General features: G+C 32.5%; 2 protein-coding genes across 2 annotated transcripts in view; both read right to left on the minus strand.

Moving 5' to 3' along the window:
- Positions 1 to 11,724, minus strand: part of LOC108904070 (transcription factor Sp9) — a 257,297-nt gene extending 245,573 nt beyond the window's left edge. The window contains exon 1 of the mRNA XM_018706472.2: positions 11,498 to 11,724. Within this exon, the coding sequence (XP_018561988.1) occupies positions 11,498 to 11,506 (9 nt within the window). The 5' untranslated portion in view covers positions 11,507 to 11,724. The remainder of the gene's footprint in view (positions 1 to 11,497) is intronic.
- A 4,494-nt stretch (positions 11,725 to 16,218) lies between these two features.
- LOC108904021 (transcription factor Sp4-like) lies at positions 16,219 to 21,963 on the minus strand. The gene is made up of 2 exons (XM_018706389.1): positions 21,910 to 21,963; positions 16,219 to 17,181 (listed from the first exon to the last, which is right to left on the minus strand). Exons 1-2 carry the CDS (start codon positions 21,961 to 21,963, stop codon positions 16,219 to 16,221), a joined length of 1,017 nt encoding a protein of 338 aa, XP_018561905.1.
- Positions 21,964 to 22,545: the final 582 nt, after the last annotated feature.

The raw sequence follows: 22,545 nt of genomic DNA on the forward strand, positions 1-22,545 counted from the left end.
TGTCTGGACTTACATTTATATAAATAATTCTGTGACTAACTGAACTTACAAGTAACCCTAGCCTTCTTCTAGTGACTCCGTGTCGCGATACGGGACGGATTAGTCGATCTCATTTAATATATCCTTATAACTTGGAAAATCCGCCAAAAAACCGGCTATTTGATCTATTACTTTCTTTTGCAATTACTATCAATTTAACAATTTGATTTAATTCTACTTTGGAATCTCTACGCCCTTCTCGTGGTTTCGCGCGTTATTAAAAATATCGATTTTTTTTTTCTGTCCCAGCATAGGCTGGTGCCACCCGGACGCGACAGATGACTGTCACATGGCCCCGACTCTAAGTGAACTTGTTCAAAAAATATTGCTAAATTTCTCCGAAGGACGACGCTAACCTACTTGAGAGCCCTTAACTTTCTATAATTTGTGTTGACCGAAATATTTTACTTTTTGGCCCATCCGTTCCGAGAACTAACAAATAAATTACTACACGTCCCGGCTTTTGTTACAGTTCCGTTCATTTTTTATTACTTTGCCGTCGGGCCGGTCGCCGACTTTCCCTTGTAGAAGAAGTATATTTTTCAATCATTTTCCAACTGCCCTCATTATTTTTTTTACAAAATTGTATTTGTAAGAGTCCCCCGTACATTCAAAATTTTTTCTTTGGACAAGTTGTAAATCACCCTGTATAACTTGTACGAATTTTATCACTACAAAATTCGTGTGCCTTCTCCAACGAACGACCGGCACGGGCACGTCTGCTACCCTCCCCTCTCCAGCCCGGCGGCCGCGCGGCAGCCGGTGGCGCAGCGGGGTACCGGCGCTACCGCGGCTTTCGTCTATTGTCAATTAGAACTGGCGCACTCGATCATGTTTATTGGATTAATGAGAGACGCCGTTGTATCCCAGTGTCGACCGCACTCATCTGCATCAGATGTGGCCGCCACCTCGTGATTTGTTGATAGCTCGATTCCGATGGAGAGGAGACCCTGATTGATTGTTCGTTAGGAGATAATTTATTGTCAGTGTGGCGGCGCGTGACGCCGACGGTGGTAGATGGTACGTGATATATATAACACTTCGCTTCGGATGGATTTCGACGGGAATAATATGGAAACGTAATTCATAAGATTTTTTCAAAGTTTTCCCGCCTGGACCTTACAGGCGGGGGTATAGAATAGTTATTTACCATAGATAAGATATACTATGTAAGAAATAGATAGGCAACTCGATGAAAAAATGCATTAAATACGCCATCGGTGTTTGGAGTAAGAAACACTTTCAAGGGCAATTATTGCACATACGAGGGGTATAAGATAAGTTCATTGGGTGTAAAGGGGCATACGATAACTTCTCATTATATTCGTAAGGTGATTCGCAAACTTAGTGAATTTTAAGAGGGCTCTTTCGTATAAAGCTTTTATCTAGGAAGTTTCGTTAAAAAAATGCAGGGTATTAAAATTTAAAAAATATTTAAATTTTTTTCAAATAATAAAAATTAAAAAATAAATGCTGCAGGGTATTGCTGGAATATTTGTGTCTAAATAAAAAAGTATGCCGCTGCTTTATTGTAACAATCATGATATTTTCGCATTCCTCTTCCAATTTTCTACAAATTACTATTCTTTCATATTTTTCCAAAAAAGCCTGATTTCCTGAGTAAAACTTAAAAAATTAACTGAAGACACACTTCGATATTTGAATACAATGCTGTTTAATCGTTACATTAGTAGGCTGTGTTTGCGCAAATTGAGGTATTTTTGAGCATTTACTCAAATAAAATCATCTATGAGATGTTCTTTATTCGATTAAATAATAGATTAAAAAAAGTGTTTCTATTGTAATTTAAACTATGTTTTTAGTTCAACGAAAATGTTTTTTTTTTTCGAAAAACATAAAGGGGTGGTGATTTGTAGAAAATTGTAAGAAGAATCCGAAAATATAATAATAAAGCCCTGTATCTCAGCCACTGGAACATTGTTTTTTAAGAAAATGCTTCCGATTTTGTACAATATTTACATACATTCATGTGATTAATTTCAAATTATTTCACTCACTAGTTTCTAAAATGTTATAAAAAATTAAAAATATTAATTTAACACTGGATTGTTTTAGTGAACCGTCCTAGACAAAAACTTTATATGAAAGACCTACCTTAAAATTCACTAAATAATTCGAGGTTTCATTTTTTGTCACTGTTTGTAAATCACCATGTAGTTCATTTGTAAATTGATGTCATTGGCAATGTTTCACGTATAATTTCTTCATTCACATTATTACATTTTCTGAAAATTCTAAAATTATATTGTAACGTATGAATCATGATGAAGTTCCGGCGTCAGCTGTTAAATTTCAAAATGAATGCTAACAGAGACAACAGAAATTTATTTTGTCTCTGTCTAAAAAAGGACAGACACATATCGCTGTCCTCTCGGGCTCTGGAGTCAAGTAGTGGGGGTAATTTTCAATCTCTTACCAGTAAAGTTGCCTATGTGTGGTTATTTACGATACAGGTGTAAAAAGTCATTCCTTATTGCACGAACGGCTTGGCCAAAAGACGCGTGAGTGCAATAAAGAGACTTCTTACACGTGTAATAATGTTTTATCTTGTGACTGTGTGATTTTTCATGAATATCTTCAAAACTATACCGATTTCATCTAACTGTCACTTCGAAAGCTGGTATTATGCGAGTGTGGAATGCATAAACTATACAGGGTGTCGCTTAATGCGACTGCCAAACTCTACAAGGTGTTACTTGGTAAAAAGTAATATAAGGCCAAGTAAACTCAACTCTGATTCCTTAAGATATTACAGCAGCTTGAAGATAACCTTGAATATCTTCTAAATTATTTCACTACCAAAATTGGTACACGTTTTTGACTATTAAACTGATATTTTCAGAGACTCGCAAACGAATGGGTTGCCTGGAATTCATTATTTCATAGTCACCTTAATAAATATACGTCGATTAAAAATGGTGGTAGATCGTTTTCGAGTTAAATTGTAAAGTATGTCAACTATGCCAACTACTACCAAGGGTAACACATCAAAGAGAGCTGTGACGTCCTCTTTACACCCAAATAAATGCTTCTAGACATAAAAAATGATTATGTAACACCTCCAGCGAATTGTAGGTACTCAATTGATAAAAAAGAAAGAAAATATTTTTAATAGGAATTCTTATGACAGTTATTGTACATATTTAACAGGTAGTACGTAGGTACTACAGTACAAACTAATAAATGTGCAACATCTGAAGTAGTCACATTTTGTATTTAAATAGTTATTTACAGGTAAAAGTGAACATTGCCGCTTTCTTTGATGAGTTACCATAGTAATAATTGTTACATAATGATCATTTTTTAACTCTGTATTTTAACAAAATTTTTCAGAAACAATAATTTTTTCAATTAGCAAGAAACAAGAAAAAAATCGACATATTTTTATTAAAATGGCTATGAAGAATTGGGTTTCATTCAACAAAATACTTAGTGAGTCTGTGTAAATATAAGTTATTAATAGCCAAAAATGTGTACCAAATTTAGTAGTTCAATTAGTTTAGGAAATACATAAGAAAAATTGCTATATCTTCATAAGAAGTCGGCATTGACCCTTAGTTTTTTTTACCCGTTTGTGTTAATTGTTACCAAAGAACGCTGTCAATCGAATTAAGGGACACCCTGTATAGAGCTGTAATTAAGTAACTGGATTAGTATGGGATATAGAAATAAGGCCATAGGCAGGGGTTGGGTGGTACTAATTTTCCATAATCTCCAAAATTTTTTTTAAAAATCAGCTACAAATATGTTATAGAACAACACATTAATGTACACAAGTGTTCCATAGTGAGGAAAAAATGTTATTAACAATTTTCGTCACAAAAAATCCATTTTTATTTGTTATTGGATTATCTCGGTTGGATTGTACTCTGGAAGAGAATACAAGGGATGATTTTTGTTCTAAATGAAACTTTCTACAAGATAGCATTGCGTCTTGTTGGTATTTTTGGTAAATTATAAAAATGAGGAGCTTTGTTATAATTCGGATTTAATAATCCTATTAGTTGCAGTGTATAATTATTTATTTGTAGCATTTTAGTATCTATTATTTAATTTAATTGAGCATTTCTTTTACATTGAAAAGAAAATAAATTTGAAATAAATCAATGATAAAATAAGTTCAGTCAATAAGGGATTAATTATATAAATTAAATTTTGGCTAATCAGAAATATTTAACACTAAGAAAAATAGTTGCAGCTGAAGATTTCAAAATATACTGTAATTGTCAAATTCCCTTTTCAACCCTTTGAAATGCGTTAGTAAACATTTATGTGTTATGTTAGATGAATTGAAAATAAATTTATTTCCTACTAGACTAACAATACCACATCATATATACGACCACTAAGCAACTTGAAAAAGGGACTAATTAATTTAAAATTGATAATATAAGCATTAGTTGTTAGCTACAAACATTTAATGGCTCAAATTTACTTATTTTATTTACATAAGAATTTAAATTTTAAGATGCGCTACCTACTAACTGTTTCTATTCATGCCATCGACTGAGTTCCGAATATTTTGGCAACCATGAAAGATACAGGCACAATCCAAAAACCCAAAAGACGAGAAGTTAGTAAACAGTCGATAACAAGCACTCAAATTATAAAGCTAGACCTACTAACCTAGTTACAACATGGCATGGATGTAGCTGACCACAATCGACAGCTATTAACCGGCTCAACATCTGCCCTTAACAAAAAACGATGTAATTTCAAAATAAGTAGCGTGTTTTGGTTTCTCTAACATGGCGAACGCTAATTATTATAATTATCCTGGTATTGTGTAATAATTAAAATTGTACACAAAGTACGGACCGATATTACAACATATAAATAAATTTAATGAACGACGAACTAAATAAAAGTGTCATAGAAATGTTTTATTCCTTTGGAAAACGAGGTGATCTTCAGATACAAAGTAATAAATGCGACCAAACGTTTTTTTTTAAATACCTCTAATATGTCTAAGTACTAACAATTCCGAATTACTTATCGTTAAGTGGTAATAATTTGTTTGTATTTTGCCTACTTATTACAATAATTGGATATATATAAAGATATAACTATTATAAGCGCGTATATTAAGACCACTTTGTTGCCATAACCTATCTAGACTAAACATCATTCACTATATCTACATTCCACATCATCTGTAAAAGCACTCTAGGTACCTAATTTACTAAATTACATTTCATTATACCATTTATTTTTATACGACATGTCAACAAAACGTAATTGGTCAATGCGCCTCAAAAGAGACAGGCAATTTTGAGAATAGCTTCGTTGCATTATTTAAAATGTGTTTTCCTATTCAATAAAGTAAACGACCGTCTAATATGGATAATTCGATAACACATAATTGACAGTGACATAAAATAAACTAACTTGTTAATAAGTTTAATATTTTAACGTCTTGTTTCATCACTTTAAGTATTAGATAAAAAACTGCATAAAGAGATACAAAAAGTTTATAATACATCATAAAAAATATTACTTTAGTGACTCAGAGAGGTTGGAGAAAAAAAAGAATATCGAAAAACAAAGTTGCACTTTCAACTTATTTTCAAAATTTATTCAGGTTTAGCGCATTTTCTATATTTCAATGAAAATCCATACAATTTTTAATGGCAAATACTGTCTCTTGCTAAAAATGTACAGCAAATGAAACAATAATTGCCAGAAAAAGTAATTTAATGAAATGAATGTATTTTTAAATATTACAAAAGATGCGAGTGTCAACCTAAATTGTGTCTGTAACCAAGGGTTGTCTTTAAACAAACAATATTTTTTGAGTTGAAATCACGTTGAAATCCTAAAACCAAGACTGAAAAAATGGAAAATGTGGAAATTCCATCTGAAATTTTAGAGAAAGCTAATGCGGCTACTGCAGGCATCATTCCGGAGAAATCAAAATCTATATACAACAAAGAACTGAAGGAATTTCAAAATTGGAAAATCAAAGAAGGGGTAAAAGGCGTAAATGAAGATGTCTTGCTGACTTATTTTTTCAAATTAAGTGACAAATTAGCTCCATCCACATTGTGGACTAAATATTCCATGTTGAAGTCAACTTTGAGAGTTTACAAGAACATTGAAATTTCCAAATTCGGAAGACTAGTGGCATTTCTAAAGTCTAAGCACAAACATTTTCAACCAAAAAAATCCAAGATCTTAGAAAGAGAACAAATCGAACAATTTTTGCGTGAAGCCCTAGACGAAGATCATCTTTTGAGGGGTTCTACTGAATAGTTTAACTGAGTTGTATTTATTAAATTTGTTGTTTTTAGGTGGCGTTGAGATTGGGAGTTTTTGGCGCTTGCCGTTGCGAGGAATTGACCCATCTAGGCATAGACAATATAAAGGACAAAAGGCAGTATATCCACATCATGATTTCAAATACTAAAACGAACAAACCAAGAAGCTTCCCTGTGAAATAAAGGATTTTGTGTTAATCCAATTGAATTAATTACAAAATATTCTAAGCTAAGGCCTCAAAATGTACAGCATCAAAGGTTCCTTTGCAATTTTCAAAAGGGAAAATGCACACGTCAGTGTGTTGGTATTAATAAGTTATCAAAAATCCCTAATGTTGTTGCGCGATTTTTGGGCTTGACAGATTCTAATTTATATACAGGACATCTGCAACTATCTTGGCCAATGCTGGAGGGGATATTACAACACTCAAACGCCACGGTGGATGGAAGTCATCTATCGTGGCAGAAGGTTATATAGAAGAGTCAATTTCCAGCAAAATTGATATTGCTAAAAAGATGTAAGTGGTGCAGACTCCTGTAGGAAGCACAAGCAAAGGGGCAACCTGTTCTATAAATTTATCACAGTCATAAAATGATTCCAATAATCCTTTGGCATCAAATTACGACTTACCATACCATAAATGTTAATGCTAATATTAATAAGTAGGTAAATTGTAAGTTTGTAACATTTTAGGTTACTTGTTGACTTATTACTGTTTCAAATTGGTTTTCCAATAAAAACTAAAAAAATAAACCAAACATTTGACTTTTAATGACTTCTATAAGTCACTAGTGGATTATAAGTCATAACTTACTAGTGACTTATGACTTATAACAACTCACTAGTAACTTATAGGCCACATTTTTCCTTTAAAACCAAAGAAATCATTATATATAAGTGTTGGATAAAGTAACTTAGGTACACAGTAATCACCTGTGTAAATTTACTTGTATAAACTTGTGTAACTTGTGTCAACTTGTGTAAATTTCCATGAAATTTTATGTGGGTAAATATATTTAAGTCATAGAGGTCAATGATTTCGCTGCCAATATTTAGCTACAGGTATTTTACATGATTAAGAACTATAATAAGTGACATATTAACAGAGAAATCAACAAAATGTGATCTTTTATCTACTTCGTATAACCACAATGTCTATATACTCTGTCTACTTCATGAAAAAACAATTTTTAATACCAACATTAAGATCACTGTCGTTTTAATGTAGCGTGAAGAATTTGTCGATTAAATACAAACACCGCCGTTAAAGTCTATAATGTTTTTAATAATGAAGTTGTTCCAGGAGTCTATTACCTTTTTCTCATAATGTTTTTTTGTGGCGCATTTTTGGAATAATTCGGACAGACGGATAAAAAAATATTAAGTATAGAGACAGACGTAAGATATAATGAAATAGAAATGTTAGCGTGAATATAATAATTTTACAGGACATTAGTTACTTTTTAGGCTTTTTTGCGACAAAATTTTTCAATAAATTAAGGTAAAGTAGGTAACAGAACACTGACGTTGCACCTTTAACCGACGGAAACCGTTCTATTTTATAGAGGAATTTGTTAATGTTAAATGTTTTTACTTATTTTAAATATGGTACTGAATTAATTAAAGGTTATTCATACATTCCTTTCATACTAAATAATAGTTTAATTATGAAGTAAATAGATAATTTTTGTCCTTTTTAGTAATGTAAAGTATTCGTTTTCCCAAACTATTACGTTAACTGTTAAATCAGAAACAACTTTTGGTCCAATTTTTTTCGAAATCAAAAACTCCAAAATTCTATATATGCAAAATATAAAAGGAAATATTTATACCTAGTAATAATCTCTGTAATAAGTGTAACAATGTTCCAATAAATATATCTTATTTTATAACATTTTCAGATAAAAATGATTGACAAATTTTAAGGAAAACCCAATTGTAATCAAGTTTTAGTAAGTAAAACAACATGTAATTGTTTTTGGATACTTCTAAAATGAAAAAAGACAAAATTTGGGCAAATTATATGAACAGTGCATCTGCAAAACATTTCCGTTATAAAATCAAACAATGAGTAGTATCCTTATACAGGGCGATTTATTAAATGTCAACACACTAATAACGATGTGTCATTTATAGCGGTCGAGCACTTGAGACGAAAGCAAAGTATAAAGTACCTAAGGGAAAATAAATGACAAAATATTCATAGTCACCAAGAGACAACCGGTTTTCAATGGGGATTATGTCTAGCTTCCCGTCTGTAGCAAGTGTCCAACACCATTAGACAGCAAAAAGAAAGGATGGTGGCGCTTTGGTCAAGCCAGGTAATATTAATTGCTTTTTTATTCTTCTCTCGGTCAGCGCAACTAATGGCCAAAGGATCGAAGATTAATTTACATCTGCGGACGTAAGAAAATACGAAAAAAAAATTTAATTTTCCATGTTGCGTCACAGTTTATGATGTGGAGTCTAACATGTGAAAGTATGGAATCGCACCAAACCAGTTTTATGTTTGTAAGAAAGCAGGGTTGCATTTACATTTTTGAGAGCCTAGGCACATCGTTATCATGCCCGTAAACAAGGTTTTGTTTAAAAAAATCGAAAAAATCATTTCCTTACTGAATAATCAATTCAGATTTTTCTGAAGTTACCAGAGGATTATAATTTTTTGTAATATACTACGGGGAGAAATTCATGCGCTTTGGAAACTATAAACAGAGGACATAATGTTAATAGCGAGTCTACAATATACTATAGAACCATTCGAAATCTGTAATCAAATTGATCTTCCCAATTTTGCTTAGTTTTGAAGTAGTTTTGCGACGAGATACTCGAGAATATAGGTACAATACACAAAAATGACTGTATCCACGAATTTTTCATGAAGGGTGTGCCAAATTTTGCAAAGGGCATTCAAATAAATTCACGTAACATTGCTGTAATGAATATTCTCCAAGGTCAAAAAAATTTTTATATATATATATATATATTTTGGAATTTTGTAATCATATAAATTGTTATACAAAATATGCATCACTTATGTCGAATTCTAGTAAAACTATTAGACTCTATCCAGATCATGGTCATGAATGTTTGTTTGCAAATAAAATTTTATATTTTAAACAGTTCGAAGAAACTGAACCTTTGAATATTCTAAAAAAGCTGTAAGCTTCTCTCGATATTGTTCTAATTATCAAATTGCTTTAACGTCTGAATTTTCGAAGCAAGTATACTCAATCTGCTGCAAGAATTTGTGAGCAACAGAGTCTTAGTTGGTAAATTCAGAATCTGAAAATATGGTGGTTTTTTGACGTGTAATGTTTCATAGATTTTTCAGTGCTCTTAACATTTGTGAGCTATAAATGTCACATTAATAGTTATTTGTTTAACCTTGGCTGATTTAATACATTCGGCAACCGCGGCATTAAATCCTGTAATTTACTTCCAAGTTAAACACATTTTCGCCGATCAATTTTAATTTTATCATAATAGCAAACAAAGCTATTTATTTTATATTATTAAAATTATATGATTCTTCTTTCATTAATAATAATAATTTCATTAGGCCGTCTGTGGTTGCACTGAGACGAGCGTTATTAAGTAAATAACTTAATTTCACATTAATCACCATATTGTTCCTATTGAAATTCATAAAAATAACTATTTAGTATTTGAGATGGAAGAATTCACATTAACTCCGCCAGAAATTATTGAATCAGCAAAGCAAATAGAGTGTAATTTATTACCAGAAAAATCGAAGAAGATAAGTATATCAGCAAACATATAAAAAATGTACTATTGGTATATTTTTTTGGATTAAGCAGAAGTATGAAATCTTCATTATGGTCAATATATGCGATGCTCAGAGCTACGTTGAATGTCTACAACAACGTCGATACTGGAAAGTAGGTATCTAAAATTAAAAGAATTCTTGAAACGGCAACGGTATGGATATCGTGCTAAAACATCAGGCATTTTAGAAAATTAACAAATTAAAAAATTTCTTATGGAGGTTCCTGATGATGCGTATTTAGATACAAACGAAGAATACTATTATTTTAGGTGGCAATGATTTTTGCCATATCTGGGCGTGTGGATGTGATAAATTACTTCAAATAAAAATTAGAGATATTGAAGATATGAGAAATAGGTTCCTGGTCACTCTGACAACTACAAAAACAAAGAAAAAAGATCTTTTATTGTAAGCGAATATTTAGACATATATCGGAAATGGAGTACCATAAGACCTACACAAATAGATAGCAACATATTTTTTAAAGCATATAACCAATTAATAGCAATTCATACATTTGGAGAAATGTCAAAACAAGTTGCTGCGTTTCTAAAATTGAAGGATGCTCACGAATATACCGGACATTTTTTCCGTATAACTTCAGCAACACTATTAATAGATTCAGGAACTGATATCACAACTTTAAAAATGCATGGTGGATGGAAATCTTCCAACGGTAGCTGAAGGCTATATTGAGGAATCCATAACTCGTAAATCAATTGTTGGCGAAAAAAATTTCCCTACTGCAAGTACCTACATGAAGTGCTGGAAGCGATTTTTTAAATAATTCAACCACTTTAGAGGATTCAATAGTCCATAAACCATCTACTAGTGAAAACACTTCAACCTACATAGACGACAGTAAATGTTTCAAAACAAACAGGACAAAGGATATCCCATACAGGCTGTAGGTACTAATTTTCACTATAAATGTTTACAATAAATAAAATTACTTTCGTCAAACAAATTTTAATTTTTAATTTAGCGGTAGTAGAAATGATTCTAATGCTTAAGCAGTAAATGTGACACTTTAATGCCTGATGTCGCTGTTCTTCATTAAAACTTTGTTTAGTTGCAGGTAATTTATAGATCTAAACAGTTAATATTGTACTTTAATCAACGATTCTCATTAAGATCTGTTTTGGTGAGTTTTAGGCGATATACCATGTCACTTTTATTTTCTAATAAACGTAAAGTTTTAAAATCGGGTCCCTAACGGACAAATACGGTCCTGTTTCAAAAGACAAGAGATTAACTTATATCAACGGCCATAGGAATGTACGAAAAAAAAAGACAATTTTCCACGTCACGTCATAACGATGATGTGGAACCTAACATGTGAAAGTGTGCGGCATAACACGGAACCAGTTTTATGTTTCTTAGACTTACGGCTAACATTTCGGGGGATCCTCGCCCCTTTTCCCTATCCGTACGGTCCTCCAGTTTGGCGGCGGACCCACAGACCCTCTTAGGCGGAACAACCACACTGCACAGTGTATCAAAATAAACGTTTTAGCACAGCACTCGCGCACTATGCGCCATCGGCCGTTACTTATCGCTCGTTCCAACAATCAAAGGAGGCGACAGCAGTTCATGTACCAAAGGGGAACAATTGAAACTTGCATACATTCATGTGTTTTGATTGAAACTAACTTAATTCGAGCGCCACTTGCTGCCGATTCCCCTGCCTTTTACAACCCCACCGCGCATACATAATATCACACTATAATTTCCGTTTTTTGTTTTATTTTCTTTCGCTGCCCTCCTCTGTCAGGGCGGCCATGCATCCGTAAAACCCGCCCAGTTAATAGCACCCTCAATTATCGCGACGGCGGAGACATCCAGCGGCTGTTAAAGCCAAGAGAGCTTCGTAGCGGTTGCAGTAGACGCCGGCAGGGGGAGCCACCGACCAGCAGCGTTTCAAGGAAACGGATTTGGTTACATGCGGTTTTTTATTATAATACTTTATTGTGTTTTTAATAAGAATTTTCTTAATACAAAGATTTTTTCAATCAATTTTGCCTAAAGCTCCTTTACAAAAATATAAAATAAATTATATTTTTTAAAATTAGGAGTCTTTTTGTTGCGACTTACAATTAGAAAGTTATTTGTAGAATTATTTAAAATATATACAGGGTATTCCGGATATAAATGGAATAAATTTAGGAAAATATACACTACAGGCTGTTACAAATTCGCTTCTCACTACAGGGATCTCGGAAACAGTAAGAGGTACGAAGTAGCTTAAATGGGGGCAAAGTTGCGTAATCAGGGGACCATCATTATGCTTCTAAAAAATCAAGGCTAACATTATTAGTTTTCGAAATATTTGAAAAAACCGAAATTTTGGAAATCCGTTTTTGTTTCATTTCAACCTTGATTGAGGTGATATTGAAAAAAGGAGAACACTTTCTCATGTCCACTTTTTGCCCTCTATCTAATGGCATGATAAATTTTTATATATATCGTTTCGTCTCTCCAGAACCATCATCAACTTCATTTTTTTAAATACCACCCTGGAAATTTTATTACATTTTTGACCCCCAATACTGTACTGCCCCAGCCCGAACCAGATTCAACTATTGTGGGTTTGGGGTTTAAACAACATTATGGGTTTTTTGAACTCCTTGGTTCATTTTTTTCTTTTTAGTACGTTTTAATAAAAGCTTATTTTTAATATATTTTTTTTTATTTTCATTTATTTGCATTTTAAATATGATTCTTCGAGTGTCGTCTTTTTAAAAATGCAATTCATATCTGAATACTTATAGATATTAACTTATATAAAATAGAAGACTTTTATTATACAGGATGTTTCAATTAAAACTTCCCATTTGGAAAATGTTGGAATTAAAAAAAAACAAAAAAGAACCTGAGACACGTCGAGTTTCTTTTCAAGGGGAACACGCTCGGGAACACGTGCTGGCGTAAGTTTTGGTGTCTTAAACTTTAAATAGCACCCTATTTTGAGTGGCACCTCATTTTAAAGCTTTTTCAATTCTGCTCACAACGACATACGAATTTTTAAATTTTGGTTTGGATATGACAATAAAATCATCACTTAAAGAGAATAAGGCAAAATGTCAATGAATGAGAAAATGTTATTTTATTAAAAAAAAACTCCATCCTCTATCAGTTCAACTTTTTTACCTATTTTACATTAAACGAGACAATATTGTCTTGTGGAGCAGAATAGTTGTTTCCTATGATATCGTTATTTATTTATAAAAAAGGTTTTCTTTGAAATTGCTTTTAGAGTACTAGATCTTGGTGGAAAAAATGACTTCACCAGACAAGAATTTTGGAAAAAATATTTACACTTGATTTGAATTAGCTAATGGCTTTTTAAGTAAAGAAAAAGTAGAAAAGTTAATATTAAAATGTATAATAAAAAAATATGAAATTTGAAAATAATAATTTACTGAGATTAAAAAGGAAAACGTGGTTACAGAATGTTGTTTCCAAGTACAAAATCAAATACATACTAAATATTATCGACTTGGACTGTCAATTTTTTTAAGAAACTATAGGTAAATAGAAAAATAAAGATTAATTTGCTAATCAGAAAGAACAATTTGAGGTCAAAGGCTACAGAATTTTTATTGTTTTTATGAGAAGATGTAGTTTATTACCATTTGAGGAAATATTGTAACTTTGTGGTTATTTAAACCTTGTTAATTTTGAGGTTAGGAAATTGCGCCATTTGTACTTAGAAGTAGAACCATTCTTTAAATTTTTTGGCCTTATTTCCGGAACATCCTGTATATATTTCAAAATATAATAAAATTTCAAATTTTACAGTACAAAAAGGATCAGGAGTAATGTTTTGAAGTTTTTATATACATACAGCCATTTTCACAAAATCCCGTTGCCAAAAAATAAATTATGAAACTACTAAGTAGTAGTCACTGAAAAAGTTATGTATTTATTTTTTATACACCAAATTTTATAATTTGACTTATTTTAAGAATGTATGAGAATAAAAAAATATACAGAAAAGATTAAGTAGATACAGGCTGATTCAAAATTCGCTACAAATAATTTAGGGGCGTATTTTTGAGGTTAAAATAAGACTTTTTTTCCTGTAAACGTGAGTCCAAAATATTTTTTTATTTTTTCACCATAAATAGTTATAAAATTTGAAAATATGGTGTGCATTTTATCAGCCAATATCTCGGAAACGGTTGGTCTGAGAGGTTTCGAATTCGACCAAGTATACCTTTTTTGCTTAAAATTGTTAAGGGAATAAAAGCACTAATGCGAAACGTCAATATACAGGGTAGCAAAAAAATTAGATAGGGGAAAATGTTTTTCTATTTCGAAATGCCATACACCGTGGCACAAAAAAGTTGAAACGATTTAAAAGGATCCCAATGGTCGCTTGTGGTGCCCTCTGGTAGATACAGCCAATCGTCCATAAAAATTTGAATTTCCCGTCCCAAGAAACCTATGCATACAAAATTTCATGAATTTAACTCAAAGTAGTCGAGAGTTATTAAAGAAAATGTAATTAATTTTTTTTAAATTTGACATCCTGTAAATCCTAAACGAAGCGTTTCCAGGCCTCAGTTCATAGGAAATTTCTAACTTAAAATTGAACGTAGAATAACATACTGAGGTATGTACATCTCCTCCTGAAACACCCTGTATACAGGGTGGGCCATTAGTGTGAGAAAGTAAAATAATTCCCTTGTTACTAATAATTCAGAAAAAAAGTTGTACAGAATCAAAAAACCTAAAGGATAAAATTAATTTGAAACACACAGGGCGATGAGTAAAAACGGGACACGCCAAATATTAAATTTTTTAAATGGAACACCCTGTATATTTTTAAACATATGGATTTCTGAGAAAATTCTATATATGGCAATATCAACAGTTTAAGATTTTAGCCAAGTTATGTAGAAATTTCTTCGAATTTTGGAATAAACATGACCTCCAAGAAGTTGTATTAAGTTTCAACTACTAACACTTGGAGCAAAAATATTTGACAGAGTTATAGGCAAATGTTAGGCAAAGACTCCTATATTAGCTAATGTCGATATTTTATGCATGGCATTTTTTATAATACGATCATTTTTAGAAAGTTTAAACTTGATTTTCTAAAATTTTTCAAATGGAACACCCTGTTTTTTATTGTTCTATTTTATTCACATATCGGTCCACTTCAACTTTTATTTATTAGTTTTTAAGATATAGCAACATTTCTGAAAAATTTTTTATTATTTTATAGAATACCACAAATAAATATTAACTAATAAAATTAACTCAAAATGGAATGATAAATTACTGACAAGTTGACACAATTGTAACAGTTTCTTCCAAAACCATTTCGTGCGACCGAAAATAATAAAAATTAGGATTTTCCAGAAATGTTGTTATATCTAAAAACTAACAACTTTAGGTGTAGAACATACTTAATAAAAGTTGAACTGGACGGATATATGAATAAAATAGAATAATAATGTACAGGGTATTCCAATTGAAAAATTTTAGAAAATCAAGTTTAAACTTTTTAAAAATGATCGTATTATAAAAAATGCCCTGTATAAAATATCGACATTTGTCTATAACTCCATCAAATATTTTTGCTCTAAGTGTTAGTTAATACAACTTCTTCCAGGTCATATTTTTTCCAAAATTCGAAGAATTTTCTACATAACTTGGCAACCTCGCACTAAAATGACAAACTGTTTATATTGCCATATATAGTTTTCTCGGAAATTAATATATTTAAAAATATACAGGGTGTTCCATTTAAAAAATGTGTTTTTACTCATCACCCTGTATGTACCAAATTAATTTTGTAGTTTTAGTTTCTTGACTTTGTATATAACTTTTATATAAACTTTTTTTCTGTATTCTGAGTAACAAGAGAGTTATTTTACTTTCTCAAACTAATGGCCCACCCTGTATATATATTTTTTGGAAGGTGGGGTGCAAAAAATTCAAACACAGCAATATTATAATAAAAATAGGTGGTTTATTTCATATTAACAAAATAAAATATTTACATACATTTTCTGTACAAATATACATCTAACGTAGACATGGTCCCTAAAACACGTAAGAAACTACACTTTCAAATTAAAAATAAAACGTTACAACTTTCACTGTTCATGAATACTCTGCAAGTAAAGACCGTGGTAACTGCCATAAAAACTGGGTGTCGTCGTATGTAAAATAGGAGTGTTATACTGAGGCAACTGAGGTACACCTGAGGGTACAGAGGATGGCACACACCTACTCTTCACCTGGGGTTGAGATTCACTTTTTATAATCGCTTCCGAAGAGGATTCTTCGTCTGCCTTTGGAGGAGGTGAAGAGGACTCGCTCTTCTTCCCATTCTTATGGGTCTTGACATGTTTGGCGAGGTGATCCGACCTCATGAACCTCTTCGAGCACACCGTACAGGCGAACCTCTTCTCACCCGTATGCGTCCTCAAATGTCGCTGGAGCTCATCGGACCTGGTGAACCTCTTCCCGCAAAACAACCAATTACACACGAAGGGCCTTTCCCCCGTATGCCACCTGAGGTGTGCCTGGAGGTGCGACGTTTTCCCGTACACTTTATCACAGCCTGGGTAGTGGCAGATATGCACCTTCTTCGAAGAAGGCTTCTTCAACCCGTTCTCCTCGTTGATGCAATTGGGACACTGGCATTTTATACATCGTCTAGCTTTCGAGGAGTATGTAGGAAAGTCGACGCCGATCTCCGGCTTGATCATCTTCATCGTAGAGGCGAAGGAGGTCATGTAGTTCGTCTGCGGCCACTGCGCGTACTGCTGGTGGTGTTGGTGGTGCTGCTGGGGTTGGTAACCGCTCGTCGCTATGTCGGCTGGAGGTGGTGAGTGTTGGAACCAGTATTGGTTGCTGTAGGCGTGGCTGTAAGGAGACTGATAGTGCGGAGAATATTCCAAGGGTGATCTGGCCGTCTCCAGGGGTACTTGGGAGACGTAGCCGTCGCTGCTGCAGGACGTGGTGGAGGCCGGTGATAGCTGAGTGTGGGTGTTGAAGGGCTGGTGGGGGTACATTCTGTTGCAGGTTGCTGCCAGGAGGTTCAGTGGAGATATCTACAATAGAGCAATATGTCACTTAAGCTGTTCACATAGTTATTTTACAGAATATGTGCTCTATACAGGATATTTACAAACTCGGAACGGATTTTTTAATGGTTTGTACAATTAGTAATGAGTATTTTCAATTAAAATTAATAATAACCAAAATTGATGAAACTTATTGAGAACTTCTGGAATCGTCTCCGACTTACATACTGCAAAAAAGAGGTAAATAGTTGCGGACGTAAATGGCGTGTCGTACGCTTCTTTGTCTCTTTTTTTGTGGTAAACAGAAACACTGTTAGTTCAATTTTAGTTAATCATTAGTTCCTCTTTAGTTTTCATTGCGGGAACATATGTATTTTATTCTGGAAATTATTGGTGAATACATGTTTAAGTGGAGTCATTTTTTTTATTAATAGGGGATGGACATGAGGTTTAAGCATGAACATGTTCATGAAAACTGCGATTTAGCTGCACATATTTCCAATATAATAAAGAGCCATGCACCAAACAGTGTTATTCGTATCAATGTGGTAAGTTAATATGTATTTAAACTATTTGCAAACATTATTTGTGCAAATCGATTTTTCCACTATGATTTATTTACTCATAAAATATACTCTCCATGTTTGTGAATACCTTGTATAAGACGCCTGAGAAATGTACGATACATGCTTTATTTTTTGAAAAATATGTTTTTGATTTGTATTTACTTAATGAATAGTTGAAAAACTTTAATTAAAGAAATGATTTTCTTATGAATGTTTTGGTTTCTTAACTTCGTGTATAATTACAATATATTTATATTATAAATACATTGATTTAATGTATAATGATTCTTGTGTTTGCTGCATGCGATGTTGCCATATTTATCAGAATATAATACTAATTAATAATATTTATTGTTTTCCTGGCATATTACTATTTTTTTGCACAAGGATACATCGTAGGAAAATTAATAAATTGCTCTGTTTATTATAGCACAAAATTGAACCATAAAAAAAGAAGGTCCAAGATGGTTTCACAGAACCGAAACGTTCATATAAAAATCTGAATCCACAGTGAAATTATTTGCAAAGTGTTACTGTAATGTCTTTGCAGATTTAAAAAATTTTTAAAAATAAAAAAGCAGCAGTGAATTTAACATTTTTTTTCAAAATGTCTCGAAAACTAACAGAGCTACAGCAAGTTTCAAGCACCATTAAGGTAGTAATAGAATTATCTAATATATATCATCAACAAAAGGACCTATTCTTTCATTATATTTTGTACTGTTAATGTCATTAGTTTTAATATGCTGCTCTTCTTTCAACCATCGAATTAAATACTGTTCTTGTTACCCCAGACAACTGTTTTTGAGTTCATAGCATCCTAGTCATAAAAGTGGTAGTCACAAAATTTTATTTAGCATTTTTTTAAGTTTATCGGTGTAAAAAAATAACCAGTATATATTTTTACTTCAAATGTGTTACAAATTATTTTAAAAACGTAAAGTAATTCTATGATGTTGTTTTTGGAATAAGAAAACCTCTAACATGTTTTTTTTTTAATACCAAAAATCATACCAGGCCATGCGTTTGTGGTAATGAAAAACCATTCATGATTTAATATTTCTGTATTGTTTGATATTTTCTCATTAAACGGTTTATGTTTTACTTTCCCTTAAAGTTGTTTTTCAGAATACTGAAAATAATTTGGTTCATACACAAGTTCCATTAGTTTAATTTAAGGATTAAAATTAGCGTAAAAAGAAATGCATTGAAATTTGTATAGTATGAGAATACCTCAATAACCAAGGCAGATATCGAAAACGAATAAGAGTAACCTTTTTATAAAACGAAGAGCGTTCTTTTATATTTTCAATACACAATGTCCATAATTCTAAAGACAAAAAAAAATGTCTCCTGTTTATCAAAGGAATAGTGCATAACTGACGCCCTAGATAAGCAGCGCCAAAACTAATCAAAAATTCTTATTTGTCATATCAAAAAACATAATAGTGCCCATTTTTTTGTTCTTACGTTGACAATTTTCAAAATTATTGACAAATTTCAAAATAAAATTCAAACATTGAACGCCCTGGATCTTTGAAACCAGCAATATTTGCATAAGGTGTATTTGGCTCAATCGACTTATTTTGGCCACCAGTATCTCCAGTTTCGAGATTTCCAAATCTTTCGCAGACACCTTGTATAAATTTTGGATAGCAGTTTTCCCTTCAAAATTACTGTTAAAACATATTCAGGATTTAAAGAACGCAAAATTGCAATTGGAGGAAAAAAAATTCTTATCTGTACTTTTATAAGTGGAAATGGTAAAAGGGCTTAAAATAACCCTAAAAAAAATAAATGCGTGAGCAGGGGCGGTGGAGGGTTGATTTGGGGGGGGGGGGTTGAAAAGTTATGAAAAATTGTATCATTGCGATTTCTGGCGAAAGTCGACGTCAAACAAAAAAGTATACAAAAGTTGTAGATCGTGCAAAAATCTACAATTTTTGTAGTGATCACTTTTTAACATAACCTCAAAATTTTCGAGAAAAATGCGAAAAACAGTTTTTTTTTCTGATTTTTCGTTTTTTATTTCTCATTTCAGCAAAAATAATTTAGTTTTAACGAAACTTGGTAAAAGTATACCTTTCTGTCTTAAATAACCACAATTTTTTTAGATATAAAAATCAAGATGTTTCTGAGATATTTATTTTTTTCGGCCTGAAACACTTTTTTCAAAGAAAAATTCTGCTTAAAAAAATCATCGTACAGAGTTGTGCCGGTAATCATTTTTTTCGTTTTGACATATACTTTTTGGTGAAATAAAGAAATCTGTAACCACAAAAATGACTTGCAACAATGAATTTTTTTTCAGTTATTGTTGAAAATTTGTTTAAATAAAAAAAACACTCAAAAACTGATTACAACATTCAATTCTACGGAAAAAAAAATAAAAAAACTGTGGCTCATTGTTTGACCCAAAACTTTATTTTTGTACAATATTGCTATAAACATCTAAGTCGAATTACAAATCCACAAATGATAAATTATCTAGATTATTTGAGATTTCATCAATACAAAGTATTAACTGCAAAGTCTACTGTTGACGTATTTAAAAAAATTAACCCGATGATGGCCCCTCGAAGACGAAGCGTCGGATTGCAAATATGTTGACGCCACTGTATAGAGCGGAAAAAAGTGGCGTTATAAATATGTAATTTATTTTAAAATTCGTTTTCAAATAAAGCCAGAAAAAAATTAAAACAATTTTGCAAAATTTCGGGTTTTTCCGGATATCTCCGGAACCAAACGGAATTTTAAAACTTTCTAAACGGCATATTGTTAGGTATAAAAAAACGCAACTTTTTTCTATTCTGAGCCACCCCGTAACTCTTACCGTTTCCAAGATTCTAATGCTATCCCACCCTTATCTTGGACACACTGTATATCTGTGAATTCATCAAAATTAAAAAAAAAATAAGTACACTAATAGATCCTATGGAAAAAAAAATTATTATTTATTTTATTTATTCACTATTCGACTTATGTTTATAACAATACTGTACAAAAATAAAGTTTTGGGTCAAACAATGAGACAGTTTTTTTTGTATTTTTTCCGTACAATTGAATGGTGTAATCAGTTTTTGTTTTTTTAAATTTAAACAAATTATCAACAATTACTGAAAAATTCATTGCTGCAAGTCATTTTTTATTTTTTTGCATTTTTGAGCATGTTTTTGAACTGTGATTACAGATTTATTATTTCACCAAAAAGTATATGTCAAAACGAAAAAAAATATTACCGTCAGATCTTTGTACAATGATTTTTCTAAGTAGAAGTTTTCTTCAAAAGAAAAAAAGTGTTCCAGGCCGAAAAAAATGAATATCTCAGAAACTTCTTGATTTTTGTATCTAAATAAATTTGTGGTTATTTAAGATACAGAAAGGTATACTTTCACCAAGTTTCGTCAAAATTAAATTATTTTTGCGAAAATGGGAAATAAAAAATGAAAAATCAGAAAAAAACTTGTTTTTCGCATTTTTCTTGGAAATTTTGTGGTTATGTTAAAAAGTGATCGCTACAAAAGTTGTAGATTTTTGCATGATATTTATTTTTGTATAGGATACTTTTTTGTTTGACGTCAAATTTCTCCAGAATCCCAATGATACAATTTTTCATAACTTTTTAACCCCCCAAATCAACACTCCGCCGTCCCTGCTCACGCATTTATTTTTTTTTTTCGTTTATTACAAGCCCCTTTACCATTTCCACATATAAAAGTCCAGGTAACAATTTTCTTTTTTTTCCCCTCTAAATGAATTATTTCGATCTGTCTAAAAATTTTACAAAGTTTTTAAAATTTTGTTTGTTTTTTTGAAAAATGATATCAAGTATCAATAAAAATTGTGGTTGTAGTTGATTGACTTTTTAATTCAGTGCTTGGTCCAGTACTAAAACAGTAGGGACTCATGATCAACTTAATTTAAATAAATAAATAAAAATTATCGCAGCCGACAAGCCTCCAATATATAATTAAGTTATGATTCAGCAAAAAACAACCACAGAGCATGTACCGCGGCATTTCCCGAATCCAGCCCAATCCACACACACACACACACACACACACACATACAAGATCCACGGATCCGTATCATTACCGATCGGCAATCATTCTAACTGAAGTATTAATAAAACCGCGAGCACACTAATGAGGGGGTATCGCGACAGATTACTATCATTACAGACACGCACCTGCGGTTGCGCACTCGCGCCCTGGTACTGAAGCTGAACTGAAGATGCCATCATTGTCGACACTTAAGCGGCGCACTAATAACTGAGTCGGCCGAGATTGCGGCGTCGGCCGGAGGAACAGATGACGATCTCGATGTCCGGGGGCGTGGCTGCGCGAGGTCCCTGCGCGACAATCCGGCCGGGGGCGACCTCGGAGGACGCCGGGGACAACCCCCCGAGACGCATCCCTTAAGGTCCGCGATCAAAGGCTGCCGTGGAAAGTCGAGGGGTCTCTTATCTGGTCCGGATCGTGATGAAAGTGGAAATGGGCCGAGCGGAGGGCAGGGAACCGGCGAGTAAGCGATGATTATTGGAATCATGGTCGTTACGGCCCGAGGCATAACCCGGATCGGCGGCAGGTGCTTTAATTGTCACAATCGGAAACTAGAAGGTGTGTTAATTTGAACCTCGTTATGTGTCAAATCAAACGAAGCAAATAATTATGTTAACCTGAGAACAATCTGAAGTCGATTTCAAGGGCTTTCAAATTCTAAAATTCATCACGAGAAGAACACTAAATTCTCAGTAAAACAATGAGAAGAAAGTACATTTAACTTTAAAAATAATAAACATTTCTGTTAATAGAAACAGAACTGA

The sequence above is a fragment of the Anoplophora glabripennis genome, unplaced genomic scaffold, assembly GCF_000390285.2.
Source record: "Anoplophora glabripennis isolate ALB-LARVAE unplaced genomic scaffold, Agla_2.0 scaffold14, whole genome shotgun sequence".
Classification (NCBI taxonomy): Eukaryota; Metazoa; Arthropoda; class Insecta; order Coleoptera; family Cerambycidae; genus Anoplophora; species Anoplophora glabripennis.